Source organism: Nicotiana tabacum, chromosome 17 (assembly GCF_000715075.1).
Source record: "Nicotiana tabacum cultivar K326 chromosome 17, ASM71507v2, whole genome shotgun sequence".
Lineage (NCBI taxonomy): Eukaryota > Viridiplantae > Streptophyta > Magnoliopsida > Solanales > Solanaceae > Nicotiana > Nicotiana tabacum.
In genome coordinates, this window is record NC_134096.1 from 80907458 (window position 1) to 80923990 (window position 16533).

A 16533-nucleotide genomic window follows, 5' to 3' on the forward strand; every position below is an offset into this window, starting at 1 on the left:
AGCCAGTCCAGATATCTTACCTTTCAGACCGAACCGATTTTAAGCAAGCGAATTACCTCTTCTTTGACGAATTTATTCCTGGCCTCGGCAATAGGGCGTTTCTTATGCCTTACCGTAGGTACGTCGGGATCCAAACTCAACTTGTGCATGGCTATTTCCGTCAGGATACCTGTCATATCCTCGTTCGACCATGCAAAACAATCAGTATTAAATTTAAGGAATTCAGTAACACTAGACCTGAGCTCCGGGTGCAGTCCTGTCCCCAAATTGAATTTTCTCTCTAAGAATTCGTCGAACAATGCGACTTGCTCCAGTTCCTCTGCCGTGGACTTCGTTGCGTCCGTCTCTTCTGGAACTTGGAAATATCTTGGCACCTGATATTGTTCTGACGACTCTATTTCTAGGCTAACTTCTTCTAGTTCGGGAGTAGGTGTCGGTTCCAGTAATTGCTATGTCGTGTGTTCCTTCCCTTTGCTACTGGAAACTGAAATTGCATTCATCTCCCTTGCTTCCGGTTGATCACCTCTTATCTTCTTGGTTCCTTCGGGCGTTGGAAACTTCAGCAATTGGTGATACGTTGAGGGTACAACTTTTATCTCGTGTAACCATGGCCTTCCCAGGATGATGTTGTATCCCATGTCACTATCGACTACTTCGAAGAGAGTTGTTTTCATTACCCCTTTAGCATTTGTGAGCAGCAAAATCTCTCCCCAGGTTGTCATGCTCGCAAGGTTGAATCCAGCGAGGAGCTTTGTTGTCGGGATAATACTTTCTGTGAGTTTAGCTTGCTCCAATACTCTCCATTGTATGATATTAGCCGAACTTTCTGGGTCCACTAGAACACATTTAATCTTAAAATCTAATATATTTAAAGAAATTACCAGTGCGTCGTTGTGTGGTAATAATAATCCGTGTGCGTCCTCCTCCGTGAAAGTGATATCATCTTCCCCGAGACTTTTACTATGAGTTATTGATACTTTTGTCTTCTTTGCTACCGAAAAGGTGACTCCATTAATCCCATTCCTCCTGAAGATCATATTGATCGTCTGGCGTGGGAGTTCTTCTCCTACTTTCGAAGGTTCCGTGTCGTCTCTATTACGGCCATAATTGTTCTTAACTCGGTCACTCAAGAATTCTCTGAGGTGACCATTCTTCAATAGTGTTGCCACCTCCTCTCGTAGGTGCCGGCAGTCCCCTGTCCAGTGACCGTTAGTCCCATGGTACTCGAACCATAAGTTGGGATCTCTCTGGCTAGAATCGAATCTCATAGGTCTCGGGAATCGTGTATCTTTAATGTTTCTCATGGCTGACACCAACTCCACAATACTGACGCTAAATTTATATTCCGACAACTTGGGGGTAAGAAGGATCACGAGACCCCGACGTCTCCTTATCCTGGAGTGATCTATTATTTCGACCACGATCGATCCCTCTGTCAGCGATGAACTTTTTTGCTACCCGGAAGTTTCTGCCACGGCCTTCAGTCCGCTCTTAGGGCAAAAACCGGCCCCTCGAAGCCCGTCTGTCTGTGTCGTAGTAATCCTTTGATTTTTCTCTGCTCTTCTCCCATTCTTTGGCCGATGATGTGGAACCGACCTGGTCATATTCGATCCTTATCTTTAACTCGTACCAGTTATGGACATCTGCCCAAGTTGTTGCTTAGAACTTAAGCAGACTCTCCTTCAGCTTGCGGAAAGCGTCTGAGCTTCTCGGGTTCAATCCTTTGGTGAATGCTTTAGCTACCCATTCATCCGGTACAACAGGGAGAAACATTCTTTCTTTCTGGAATAAGGTAACAAACTCTTGTAATAATTCGGATACTCCCTGCGCGATCCTGAATATGTCGGCCTTCCGAGATTGTACTTTTCTGGCCTCGACATGAGCCTTGATGAAAGAATCCGCGAGCATCTCAAAGGAATCTATGGATTGTTCGGATAATAATGAATACTACGTTAGGGCTCCCCTCGTGAGAGTTTCTCCAAATTTCTTTAGCAGTACAGATTCAATTTCGTGAGGAGCTAGATAATTTCCTTTTACCGTCGTTGTGTAGGTGGTAATATGCTCATGTGGGTCTGAAGTCCTGTCATATTTTGGCACTTCAAGCATTTTGAACCGCTTCGGGATTAATTCTGGTGCCGCACTTGGCTTGTACGACAATTGAGTATACTTCTTCGAGTCTGGGCCTTTCAATATTGGTGGCACGCCCAGCATTTGGTCCATGCGGGCGTTTACTTCCCTCATAAACCGTAAAGTGTTGAGACCGGATCTGCTCCCCCCAGCCCCATCGGAGCCAACTTCGCCCCTGGGAGTGTTGTTGTTGACTCTTTGCATTGTTTGGTTTGCAAGAGCACTGGGAGGAATTGGATCTCGTCTGTTTGCATTATTTGAATCCCCCAATAGTGCCTACTTTAGTTCCGTCATAACCTAGTCCTGCCGCGTGAGATGGCCTAGAATGATTTCCCGTTGTTCTCGTAGGATCCTCACCGCATCCACGACATGCTCCTCATCAGCGTCATCGGGAGTTGTCTCTCGAACCTGTCGAGGGTTCTGCCTGTCATGCACCGCGTGGTGTCATTTTCCTCATTGCGAGTGTCACTAATTGAATCCTCGAAATGAGGCTGATCTCCTCGAATTTCTGGGTTGTACGTTGTTAACAGTGTTATCTACTATTTTTTACGATTTTTTCAAAAATAAAATAATCAAATCGCATTAGTAAAAAAGGCAAGGATCAATTTAATTACATGGTTGTCTAGGCCCCATGGTGGGCGCCAAACTATTTACCTGTAAAATGGTACAATTGAATTTATACTTGGTTTCTAGACAAGTGAACTAATTTGATCCTGAAATAATACAATAATTGAAGAAATGTACAATACTTAGCCTTGAAATACAGACGAAACGACAGAGATGACAGTTCCGAGAATAACAAGGATGATATCAAAAAGCAAGAAAGTAAGATTGTATTAAGCTTTGTATAGAATATAATATCAGTTTGCTAGAAAATTCATGTCCTTTATAATGATAACTGAGCTCACTATTTATAGCTATGTTTAGGGAAGAAGGTCCTAGGATCATGTCCTCCTTTAATGTCAATTATGAGGGTCATTGATGAAGACGTTACGGTGAATATAAATACCAAATTTTCTGTAACGGACTGTCGCTCTTAATGCTACAGAGTATTTAACACACCTTTATGAACGTTATCCTTTCCGGTGACAAGTTCCGATGACAAGCGGAATAACTGTGTTCGGTGTTCTTAAGCCCAGCTCAAGATCATTTTATTTGGCAAAGGCAGCCCATGTTCAAAAAGCCCAAACACGGTCCACTTTCTTACATTGGAATCTAGGGCTCTCTGTGTCTGTATAAAATGTATTCGTCTGCTTCAACTGGTAGTTTGAGGCGGTGAAGACAAAAGAATGCATTCCTGAGATAATTGTATTTATACAAATTTCATTCATGTGATGACTCTCTGTGCGTGTCGTCTGAGCCTCCCCTCTTTGCTTTCTTTTGATTTTCTATTTACTCCTTTCATCTCTTAATTGTTTCCCTTTTATTGTTAATTTATTAATTGAGAGGCGATGAAGAAACAAAACATTTCTCGATGCTGATATAACACTAATTATTATGTTATACTTTTTTGATGACCTATTTGTGCGTGTCTGAGCCTCTTCCGTTTTTTTTATTTGGCATGGCATTCTTGTTTTAATTGAAAAAGTGTCTTCTTTATTATGTGATGTTTTATTATTTTTCTTTTCATTTGGGCTCTGATAAGCTTCAAGTGAAGCTGTGAGATCTATATTTCCTCCTCACCCTTGAGTCTTGAGTATACTCACCTCTTTGTAAATGTTCTAGCTTCCCCTTTACTTTTACTTTTTGAGATTTTCTGAGGCACGCAGTTGTCTATTTATTTATTGGCAAAAATTACTTAAAATTCTGTACTCATCATCACTGAATTAACTATAGACTCGGATTAATGTTGGCAGCAGTTGATTGCTAGTAGCCCGCATTTACCAATTGAAGCATAGTTGGGACTTAAAAATGGTAGGGACAACAAACATCCATCCATATAACCTATAATTCCTAGTAATTAAAAATTGTTGGAGATATATTGGACCAACCAAAAGAAATGAAATGATGGAGGGGTAAATGCGAAGTCTGTTTCGTTTAGCTTTGATCAATTTTGCGTTTTCGCTTTGCTATAGATTTTTGTAGAGTAGCTAAAGCTCCTTGTACCTCTTTGTAGTGAAAGAGATCGACTTTTATCAACTTTAGCTTTCAAGAAGATGGCGGGATCATCTTTGTCTTCTGCTCGTAAAACTTGAGACAACCTATGGATTGACATTTCAACATCCGTTAAGAAATGGACATTAGATGTCAAAGAACTCCAAAAACTAACTCATATACTCCATTTATTGTCCAAGATTATACAAGATAAAATTCTCTAATCAATCTGTGCCGGACTTTTAACATCCTTCGTATGAGACAATGATTGTACTCTTAACCAATATGGGCTCTAATATCATGTGAACGGAAAACAAAATCAATTTCATTAAATAAAGTGCAATTTTCATGATATTAATAAAAAAACTGTACATATCAGTACCTTATCTCAACTTGAAGTTGATGTTTTATTTTGAAATGTTTGGTTTCTTAAATAATATCACGATGCAACATTTTCTATTAGCATTACTGTGACCTTAACCATAGGAAGATTGGTATCTGACTGTTACTTGTAAGGTATGTCCTATAGGTCTTGCAGCTATTTATTTTTCTGATTAATTTGGAGAACATTAGTAGCTTTAATAATATTCTTTTCGGTGAAAGTAAAAATTCCTAATAGTTAGTAGCCTAATAACTGTTACGCGGCGCCTTCCTGAGATTCCTTGGAAGGCCGACGTAAGGCGAAGCAACCGATGTCTGTGTAGTTACTATCTGTCAACTGGGGTCCCCTCCGTAAGCTAGACGAGATTGTCAGTGTTGTACGGGAAAACCAATATCAAGAGCAATTGAGAGAACATAAAAGAGAATTGAGAATGAAAGAAAGCTTGATTACATTAATGAAAGCTATTACAGAAAAGCAACACAGTGTCGAGGGGGAGAGACATCAGTACAGAGAATTGTTTGCTTGCTAGAAAATTTGATTGCTTGATCCCCCTAATAGTACTTGAAAAAAATAAACCAAAGTTACAGGACTTGACATAACTAAGCTAGAGAGACATAATGGAAATACATGACATAAAACTACTCTATATTTACAATAGAAATGACTTAGATTCCTACAAAGCAGAAGCAGGTCCGTTGGCAGCAATCTTGTCATTAGCATCAGAGTTTGCGCGCACGGCGCTGTTTGCGTGTGCGGCGTTGTTGGCATTTGCCTGCGGCTGAGCGCTGGTGAGGGCAATTGGTGGGGAGACATAGGCACATGCGTGCTTGTCACTTGGCGCGGCCAAGACCACGAGGCCGTTCATGGCGCTAGACATTGGGAGGCTTGCCAGGACGCCATGGGGCGCGTCCAAGGGGTCATGGGACATGACTGGAAATCCGCCAATGACATTCTCCCCCACCTGAGTTGACGACGTCCTCGGCGCCTTACTTGCAAGATAATCTTCAATCATGCTCTTGTAGGCTTTGAGGTTTGTTCCCATCTCCCAAGTATTCTCCTCTGCATCACAGCCCTACCATTTCACCAGGAACTCTTGGTGATCTTTCCTTGAAGCACGAATCACTCGATCATCGAGGATAGCTTCTACCCGCTTTTTCCCGGTTGAATTAGGGCCTCGAATACTGGGTATTGTGAGTTGGCTCCTCGAAGGATCCTCCATGTCTTCCCGAAAAGGTTTCAGAAGGCTGACATGAAAGATTGGATGAATCTTCTACCAGGCTTGGATACCCACCCGGTATGCAACTTTCCCAATGCGCTTCTCAATGGACAAGGGTCCAATGTACTTTTGCAATAGACGAGGGTCATGGACTCCTGCAAACAAGTACTGCTTTGGGATTTTCACCATCACTTTGTCTCCTACTTGATATTCAACAAAGCGACGTTTTTGATCAACATGCTTTTTCATCCGCTTTTGGGATTTGACAAGATAGCTCCGCACTATCTCCGAATTTCTTCCATTCCTTCGAGAAGCTAGCAGCTCGAGGAGACTTCGACATGTTTGGGGCATTCACAATGTGTGGGAGTAGCAGTTGCCGTCCGGTAACAATTTTAAAAGCGCTTTTGTTTGTATCAGAGCTCTTTTGGGAATTGAAACACAGTTGAGCAGCATCCAGAAGCTTCACCCAATTCTTCTGCGATTTGGTAACAAAATGGCGGAGATATTCCTCCAACATGCCATTGAACCGCTCCGCCTGGCCATCATATTGCTGATGGAAACTTGAACTGTGGCACAATTTGGACCCGAGACACTTAAAGAGCCGAGTCCAAAAGTTTCTAGTGAAGCGAGAGCCGCGATCACTAACGATGTCTTTGGGAAGACCCCAATATTTGACAACATGAGAGAAGAAGAGTTGAGTTGTATCTTCTGCTGATATATATATTGTGGGGCAGCTATAAATGTAGCATACTTGGAAAACCGATCTACCACAACCAAGATAGTTGTAAGATCTCCGACCTTGGACAATCCGATGCTGAAATCCACTGAAACGCTTTCCCAAGGTCTTTTTGGAACAGGCAATTGATCCAAAAGACCCGCTTGTGTCAAGCGGTCTGACTTGTCTTTCTGGCATACTAGGAAAGTCTTCACATATTGAGCAACATCATCAGCCATTTGAGGCCAATAATAAGCACAACGCAACAACGCCATGATGTGTTCTTCACCTGGATGGCCAACCCATAAAGTATAATGGCATTCCATCAGAAGAGTCCTCCGCAGATCTCCTCCTTTAGGAACATAAAGTCGGTTCCCTTTCACCTTCAGGAGCCCATCTTCCATGTAGAACTGGCGAGTTTTGCCCTATCCTACCAAATCAACCAAATACCATGCAGCAGGATCCTTTGGGAGTAGATCTTATATCTGGTCTCTTATAGTGGTGGCCACTTCACTCCCCCTTAGAGTGGCGAGTAGGCACACCAATACTAAGTTAGTCCTTCGACTGAGCGCATTAGCAACTTGGTTGGTCTTCCCATTTCGGTATTCCAGGTCGAAGTGAAATTCCGCTAGGAGTTCCTGCCACCTGGCCTGTCGGCCATTCAGCTTTGGATGGGTCATGAAATGGCTAACATCTATGTTGTCTGTCTTGACCACGAACGAGGTTCCCAGTAGATAGTGCCTCCGAAGGCGTAAGTAATTGACGACAAACAATAACTCTTTTTCGTGGGAGGCATAGCGTCGTTCTGCATCCTTCAACTTCAGGCTATCGTACGCCACGGGATGCCCCTCTTGTAGCAAAACTCCAGAGCATAGTGAGAGGCATTCATCTGTACTTTGAATGGCTTGGCCAAATCAGGAAGGGCTACTAGACATGGCCAAATCAGGAAGGCCTCCGCTCGCTTGGGACCCCAATCATAAGGCATGACTTTCTTTAAGAGTTCAGTCAACGACAATGCAATGAGACAGTAATTCTTCACAAATCACCGATAAAAGTTGTATAGGCCAAGGAACGCCCTCAAGGCGTGGATATCCTTAGGCGGCGACCAATCTGTGACAACTTGAATCTTTTGTTGGTCCATCTTTATCCGCCCTTCCTCGATGACATGTCCGAGGAAGTCAATCTACTTTTGGGCGAATGCGCACTTGGATAGCTTCATATATAATTCGTGCTCCCGCAGTCGGGCTAGGACCTTCCGCAGGTGCTCCAGGTGTTCCTCCAATGTTTTGTCATATATCACAATGTCGTCCAAGTAAACCACTACGAACTCGTCAATATACTCTCGGAAGACTTGGTTCATCAAGGTGCAAAATGTGGCTAGAGCATTAGTCAGGCCGAATGGCATGACCAGGAAGTCATACGACCCATATCTTGTCACACAGGTCGTCTTGTGTTCCTCCTCCTCAGCAATTCGGACTTGCCAGTAACCTATCTTCAGGTCTATTTTAGTGTTTTTGGTGAACACTGTAGCAACACCCAATCTATCGAACAAGTCTTCCATTAGCGGGATAGGGTACTTGTTCTTCACAGTGATTTTGTTTAGGGCCCGATAATCCACACACAGTCGTAGGGTGCCATCCTGTTTCTTTTGGAATAGCACAGAGGACCCATAAGGGGACTTGGAGGGCACAATGATCCCCGTGTCTAGCATTTTCGTCAACTGTCTACGAAGCTCGGTGAGTTCGGGTTGTGATATTCTGTAAGGCGCCCGGGCAGGTGGCTTCACACCCGACACTAACTCAATCTCATGGTCCACAGTGCGCCTAGGCGGGAGTCGCCATGGCATTGTGGCATAACGTCTTCAAACTCCTTTACCAGCTCTTTCACGGGTGCAGGAATGGGACCCGAAGAGCGTTCTATATCTTCAATGCAGAAGGTAGCCAGGAACGTAGGTTTATGTCTTTTGACTCCCTTCTTCAACTGCAGGTCCAAGATGTTCTCAGCGGCCATCTTTTGACTCCCTTCTTCAAATGCAGGGCTTGGCCCCATTTGCTCCCATCATGAGTAGCATATCGACATAAGGAACATGAATGGTGTTGGTTTGCCGCATGAATTCCAACCCAACTATCAGCTCGAAGTCATCTATGATCACCACACGCAAGTTGAATTTTCCTTCATAAGGACCAAGTTTCACTAGCACTCCTTTGGCTATTCCACCCAATGGATGAGGTGGTGAGTTGATAGCCTTGACACGACCTCTACCCTTTCCCACAACTAGACCAAGGCGCTCTACTTGGGTTGAGGCTAAGTAGTTGTGAGTAGCGCCCGTGTCTATCATCTCCCGAATGGGCTTGCCATTAACTTTCATCTCGACGAACATCAAGGTCTTCTCTTGATTAAGAGGAGACCCCTCATCCACCTTCTTTTTCCCTTTCTTTGTGGTTGGTCAGGGGTCCTTCTTCTTACGGATACTGGCACTGGTTCCTGCTAAAGCTTCAGAAATATAACAACAAGTACATTGAAGGCACCTATTGGTTCTGTCTGGTCAGTGTCATCTGTGTCATCAGCCATCCCATCATCAAAGGTTTGATGGGCATTCATCTGTACATGTGGGCATTCATTGTTCCAATGTGGCCCGCCGCAATGACGGCATCCTGAAGGGGGCTTCCTCCCCCGATCGTTGTTATTAGATGCAACACTGTTGCTGCTTGAGGAAAGGGCCTTAGATTTGGTTGCACTCCGATCTCCTCCACTTCTTCTAGGGCCACCATTGCTAGGCTGGCCCCCTTTGTATCCCCCTCGGACAAGCGGCTGAGGCCTATACTTCCGAGCTTCCACTTGATAGTCCCTAAGGCATTCCGCTGCTTGGATCACCTTGGGTAAAGTGTCTACCCTTTGTCTTTGCAGGTCCATACGGGCATAAGGTTTAAACCCTTCCAAGAATGTGAAGAGTTTGTCTTTGTCCCCCATATCACGTATGTTCAGCATGAGCGCGGAGAATTCCCGCACTAACTTGGTTTGGAGGAGCTCCTATAGCTTTCTCCGTGCATTGTATTCCACATTTTTGGGGAAGAACTGTAGGTGTATGGCTGCCTTCAGTTTTGCCCATGTCTCGAGAGTATCTTCACCGTCCCTGATGGCTTCGTATTTCACCCGCCACCAAAGTTTAGCATCACCCTGAAGATACGTGGCAGCAGTTGCTACCTTTTTGGCTTCTTCTAACTCCCCCCACGGCATCGAAGTATTGTTCGATGTCGAAGATGAGTTCTCCACTTCTGTGGCATTCCGAGCCCCATTGTACGACTTTGGCTCAAGAATCTTCAGCTTTTGTGGCACAGGGGCGAGATTCACAGCACCCATGATCTGGTTTCCACCTCCTCGAAGTAGGCCTTGTAGTGCAGCATTGACAATATTGAGCTGACCAGTCAAGTTGTCTATGGTTTGCTGCATGGGAGCCACACTGTTTGCCTCTTATACCCTATAGGCTAAAACCTCGGTACACTCCTGTTGGAGGCCCTCGAATTTGCCAAAATTTTCGGCTGCCTCTTTGCCTTCCGTTTGTCGGTCTCCTTCAGAGTCGCGACTGATGTTTGCAATGTCACCTTCGGCATGTCGCATCCTGCGTTCCAGGTCGTCCAACCTTTGTACTAGGTTGGTTCTTAGATCAGGCACCGTATTCACGATGGGTCGTAATACATCAACCGTCTCTTCAAGGGCCGCAATGCGATCCCCATGATTCATCATGGTCAGAAATGGTGATAATGGCAATGTGTTCCCTCGTCCTATGTCGAGCCTAGGCTCTGATACCAACTGTTACGTTCCTGAGATTCCTTGGAAGGGCGACGTAAAGCTAAGCAACCGATGTCCGTGTACTTACTATCCGCCAACTAGGGTCCCCTCCGTACGCTAGACGAAATTGTCTGTGCCGTACGGGAAAACCAATGTCAAGAGCAATTGAGAGAACAGAAAAGAGAAATGAGAATGAAAGAAAGCTTGATTGCATTAATGAAAGTTATTACAGAAAAGCAACACGGTGTCGAGGGGGAGAGACACCAGTACAGAGAATTGTTTGCTTGCTAGAAAGTTTGATCGCTTGATCCCCCTAATAGTACTTAAAAAAAATAAACCAAAGTTACAGGACTAGACATAACTAAGCTAGAGAGACATAATGGAAATACATGAAGTAAAACTACTCTAAATTTACAATAGAAATGACTTAGATTCCTACAAAGTAGAAGCAGGTACGTTGGCAGCAACCTTGTCTTTAGTATCAGAGTCTGCGCGTGCGGCGCGGTTGGCATCTGTCTGCGGCTGAGGGCTATCAGTGAGGCGACATAGGCACAGGCGCGCTTCTCACTTGGCGCGGCCAAGACCACGGGGCCGTCCATGGCACTAGGCGTTGGGAGGCTTGACAGGACGCAATGGGACGCGTCCAAGGGGTCATGGGGCATGACTGGAAAGCCGCCCATGACATAACGCGTGTGCCAAAACTTTTTGAGTTCAAAGGGAATAGCTAGTGATTGGAGTAACTAATTATGAGGCCCTCAATAACTGTGCAACTCCAAGAGCTGGTGAAAATTACAGTGAAGAAAGTGTTGTGAAATTACAGTGAAGAAAGTGTTGCGGTCATAACGATGTAGTTCCTTAAGAATTTGATGTCACCTTTGATTTTAGATTCAAAATATACACACCAGAAGTGAACGACACTGGCTGGATCAGTTAAAAACGATCCCACCAAAACCTTGCAGTTTCAAGAATATCGGTTGTTTGGTCACATGATAGGATAGACGAAGTCATTTAAGCTGCAACAAGAAATGAACAACCCATTTATCTACCTCCAATCCCAACTCAAAAACTGTGTTCTCTGGTGTTACCGACATAGTAGCAAAGTTATGGGGGACCTATTGTTCTCTCTACAAGGAAGCGGGCATTAAAATGATTTTACGATCCTTCTTTTCTTTTCTCTTTTTTTCGTAAGGGGGATGGCGATAAATCAACCGGCAATATCTTATCTGTTATGCAGTATAAACTAATTAAGACGCCCCAAAACAGCCAGCAAATCACAACTTTAAAAGTGCAAACTGCAATTTTAAATGTGACCATCAGATAAAGAAAAGCTCAAGCAAACGAAAGTTCCACGTTCGTTTACAGAAGGAAAAAAAAAGGAACAATAACAAATACATTGAGTTCTCTGGAAGGATAAGATCACATCAAATGTCTGTTAAAGTTACAACAACACATACTTGTCGAAAATATCTGCTTTCATAAACATGCAGAGCAAGACAAGAGAAACAGCAAACAAGAGAAATTACCATCAAGGTAATATCTGCCAGTGTCTTTTATAAAACAAACACAGGACTTACATCGAGGGAATACACAATGAACTCGCCAGAGTTGAACCGATCACCTCATCGCACATGCCAGCACCCTCATGAACCTTCTTGCTGTCAGCTCGGGGACTACCTCCTGAGCTGCTGTTTGAGAGCGAAACAAAGGTTGACTTCTGCAGGACGCCCGTAGGAGATGATCCAAATGGAGGGCTGCTATCCCACATCTCTGTTGCCAGGTTCAGAGCTGAAGAGTTCTTGGCATCTCCTGCGTTACCTGCAGTACTATTCAGGACCTCACCTAGTGGACCACCAAGGGCATTTTCCCAGGATACTGGTAACCAATTAGCTGTCTTTTGCATAGGTTCACCGTGGCTATTTGTTACTCCCAAGCCCATTTGAATCGGGTCAAAATCACGAGATAACCTTAAGGGAGAAAGAGTGAGTTTCTCTTGACGAGGAGAATTCGATGATGATGAGAAATCTGAGGCAGCCATGGGAATGGCCATGGACAGTTGGGTCCAGTCTGATTTGAGTTCATCGGGCCAAGATGCAGAGGCACGTGAAGACTGTTCCTTGGTCCAGCCATCAATGAAATGGTGAACTGGATGTTGTTCACTTTGTTCTTGGTCATTGAAATCTATGAAAGCATTGGAATTCTTAGGATTCACAAAGGAACTTCTTTGCGAAGGATTAAGAAGAGAATCTGACGAGACAAGTCCAAACTCTGACAGCGAGGATAGTTCAAATCCATTATGTTGCTTCTGAATTGAAATAGCCGAGGCCTTGGGCTTCAAACCAATTGTTGGAGATATCATAGAGACACCTTTATGATCTTGCATTCTGTCATATGCATACTTTTTTTAGTCAGGATTCTGTCATTTATATACTTACTAATTAGGACCAAAGAATAATAAATATGTTATGCATTTCTAGTTCCTTTTTCCTCTTATTCCCTGCAGGTCTAGATGACAAGCTGACAACCCTTTTTTCCTTGTTAAAATCCTCCTAGAGAAGAAATTTCAAATTTAGGTTTAACACCTAAGAGAAAATAAAGGTATCTCTGTCAAGGAGAAAGCATTAAATGTGCATATCAATTAGCCATCAGTACTTAAATATATTTAGTACCTGTTGACAAGCTGGTCCGTGGAAGGATTGGCAGCACTGGGCTGCAAGCTATTGAACTGGTGCTGAACAGCACCCAGGCTGTTGGATGTGCCGCTGCTGGATATCACCGTCGCTGATGAGGAGGGTGCGACTGATGCCACCTTTGAAGTGGTGGATCCAGAGACAGCATGGCCATTCTGACCTTCCACAGGCTTTCTTGAACGATGGCGGCCTCTGTTTATGTGCCTTTCACAGTACTTCTGATCAGGGACAGCTTCTCGTGAGCACCGCCATTTCTTTCCATCTGTTCGACGACACCTACCAGGCTCTGGATCGGTGTTGCCAGTGAAACCAAGATGGAAAGTACCCCATCCCCCTACAGGTACCACAAAGTAGGGAAAAGATGAACAAAAAGAAAAGCAAGAGAAAGAACAGAAAAGAAAATGTACGAGACCGAATAATTGATAAACGACTTTAGGGAAAGAAAGTCAAAAAAAAAAAAACTATGAGAAAGTGTCAACCCTTACAATGCACCAGTATCCTCTAGCCCTTCGAAAACTAAAAGAACTTATGTACATTTCCTAGAAAACATGTCTGTAAATCACCTAGAGTGTGAGGACACTCAACAAATATGTGCACAAACGGTAGAGAAACTAAACTCAGAAATTTATTAATAATTAAAAGCTGAGAAATTAGTTATCATAGGCCATAAGTTTGATTATTTATAGTTGAAAAGAAAAAGAGACAAGCACACAAATAAGTATTGATAGAAAACAACTTATTTTAGAATGTTCTTCATGCTCTTAAATACAGTGTGTATCATAGATAAAAAAAACGTATATTATTAGTGAAACCTATGTGCAAAAGGATGCCACATAACATAGCAAGAGAATCCCAAATTCAGGTACAGTCGTACAGAGATACTTAAGTAGATATGGAGGATTAAGTAATAGAACTGGATTAGTACTGAGTCAAAATCCTTAGAGAATCCATTAACAGCTTAACGGTTCCAATTGTTTGAGAGATATTGGCAACCCCACAACAAAATCCTGAGCCAAACAAGCAACAAGGTTTTAGGCTCTGAGGAGTCATTTGATTCAGACTTGCTATGCAGAGATAGTAATATATGTATTGTGATTCAGTGAATAATGATACATGGGTATCTATGCAATGAATAATATGTAGTGACTGCAATGCCACCAAAGGCAACACTTAGTTTTATCTTATGCACATAATCTTATAAAATAACACATCGATTCTCACATAATTATGCATGTATCAGTTACGCACAGTTTTATACTCAAAACCAATAATCTATTAGGACTCTTATATAATGGATCAGGTATAAATACACGTTCTGTTTTGGCACAGATGATGTCAACACTTGGTAAAGGAAGTGAAAATCTTACAATTGGAGGCATAAGATCCAGCGGACAAGCCAGAAAATGCATATGGATTGAGAGACTTCTTAAGAGGAATAAGCAACTGGTGAGGGACTGGTACATTTGACACAAGGTGCTTGTAGATCAAAGCCTGATGTTCCAATTCCATCCACTGAGAAGGAGTAAATGGACCTCTGAACCTCGCAACAAAAGGGCCACGCGTGCTTTCGTTTGAACCTCCAGAGGCATAAGCTGAACCAAGAAAAAGCACAAGCTAAGAAAGTAGACTTGTTGAGCAAAAATCAATTAGGAGAACTTGCACAGTATAGTAAATTACAGATCAAAAGGTAAGGCAATAGAAAGATCAATTAATCAAAGGCACATAAGGTTGACTGAACTTCATAAATATCTGAGACTCAAATATCAAAAAATCTGATCTTTTCTTTCTTTTTCTCTTTCCCTTTTTTTCCCTTCGTGCACCTACTTTATTGCACCCTTTACTTTTTTCATTCCTTAAATGATGTTTGAGATTTGCCCAATATGTACATGAAAAGACCAGATTTTCCACCCAGTATAGGATATCATTGACAAAGATTCTTCACAAGTTCCTACTTTTTTTCCTTTTTGTTTTTTTCTTTTATTGACAAGACCATCAGAATGTATAGAATACCTCTTTTCTAACATCTACAGTATTTCTTTGAAAAGACCCATCTCCTGTACAGGAAAATAAAACAGCTAAACATGATTAAAACAGATCTTTTGCAAATCCACGTCATCAGCATCCAAATCTCCAAAATCCCCCTATGTCCAGTCATTATCTAAACACAATCAAGCAGCCAAAGAACTTTAAAAAATTATTTAGTACGGAGTACATAACATTTCTGATACCTGAAGCTCTGCTGTAGTGGGATCCAGAGTCAAACAATGGGAAAGCAAGACTCTTGGATGAGTCTTGAGCAGAAGCATTATTAGTAGAAAGAAAAGGGATTAATTCTTCAGACTTAGGAGATGAAAAACTGAGCATAGTGGAGTGACCACGTCCATTATTTGGGGAACCAGATCTCATGAACAAAGTGGGAGTAGTAGGACCTTGCTGTTGGGGCATCTGCTTACAAAGGGCAGAGAAGTCATCTGCTGCTGCTCTTTGAACTTTAGAAGGCCTCCAATTAGTGTCATCACAAGGCCCAGATCTCTCTTGTTTCAGTTGTTGCCCAGATCCATTACTGATCTTTGAGGAGTTGTTAGTCTCAGTTGGAGAGTTGACTGTTTTTGAAATGTTATTAGCAGATTCTTGTATGGTTTCCATTGTCATCACCCCACCAAAATCCATACTTTAAAAAACACCACCCTATGAAAGTTTCACAGAGCATGAGTTCATAACAAGAAAACTCAGACAAAGACAGAGAAAAAGGAGGCGCAGCTTAAGGGAAAAATTATATGCAGAGAAAAGAAAAAATAGTTGAAACTATTTGGACTAGCTTATGGGAGAGAGGGAGAGAGAGAGAGAGAGAGAGGACAAAAGTAGTACAAAGGGCAAAGACCATCTTCTACATCTCGGACACTGGAGACATGTTAGCCCATATATATCTAGTTTTGTTTCCCAAAAAGAAGCTGAGTTACATTAAGCGCAAACCTATATTTAGACAATTTTGTTAGTCTAACATAATTACACCATTCTGGGGATTTGTGATATCTACCGAACTTGCCCTCACTGGCTCGCTTTCATTTACATGACAATTTAGATCTCATAGAATTAGAAAGAAAGTGACGTTTTCTTTTCCCCCTATTATGAGTTACATAGGGCCATGATGTTTGTTTGGATTATTCATAGGGAACGAATATCTCGACACACCTTTTTTTTTACTTTTTTTAAACAAAAAAACTTCTAAGGAATAAGATACTTTTTTTCTCAAAAACATCAATTATCCAAACATGTTTGGACAAATTTTCAAGAAACATCTATTCAAGCGAGATTATAAATAGAAACCTAACATCAGTGTAAGAAAGAAAATTTGATAGTATTGAATAATTACAAATTTAATGCATAATTATTTTTCAGTAAATATATACTGAACTGATCAAGAAATCATTTTGAAGATGGTAAACATGCATTCATTTTACCAATTACAAACCGAAATGGGAAAAAAGAGATGTAATCTAAAATTTGCTCTGGATGAGACCTT

The 16533-nt window shown here is 42.4% G+C and overlaps 1 protein-coding gene and 1 non-coding gene across 2 annotated transcripts; one reads left to right on the plus strand and one right to left on the minus strand.

Moving 5' to 3' along the window:
* The first annotated feature begins 3573 nt into the window (after positions 1-3573).
* LOC142172305 (small nucleolar RNA snoR126) lies at positions 3574-3668 on the plus strand. The gene has a single exon (XR_012701673.1). It is a non-coding gene; the product is annotated as a small nucleolar RNA snoR126 (small nucleolar RNA).
* An 8010-nt stretch (positions 3669-11678) lies between these two features.
* On the minus strand, positions 11679-15977 carry LOC107763641 (growth-regulating factor 1-like). Its single transcript, XM_075234540.1, has 4 exons — positions 15239-15977; positions 14378-14602; positions 12990-13344; positions 11679-12704 (listed from the first exon to the last, which is right to left on the minus strand). The coding sequence occupies exons 1-4, from the start codon at positions 15678-15680 to the stop codon at positions 11894-11896; spliced, it is 1833 nt and encodes a 610-aa protein (XP_075090641.1). The 5' UTR covers positions 15681-15977; the 3' UTR covers positions 11679-11893.
* Positions 15978-16533: the final 556 nt, after the last annotated feature.

Coding starts and splice junctions, on each gene's coding strand:
- LOC107763641 (XM_075234540.1), bottom strand. CDS start 15,680: ATGGATTTTGGTGGGGTGATGACAATGGAAACCATACAAGAATCTGCT. Junction 14,603..15,238: donor CCACTACAGCAGAGCTTCAG/GTATCAGAAATG, acceptor TTCTTGGTTCAG/CTTATGCCTCTGGAGGTTCA. Junction 12,705..12,989: donor ACGGACCAGCTTGTCAACAG/GTACTAAATATA, acceptor TGCATATGACAG/AATGCAAGATCATAAAGGTG.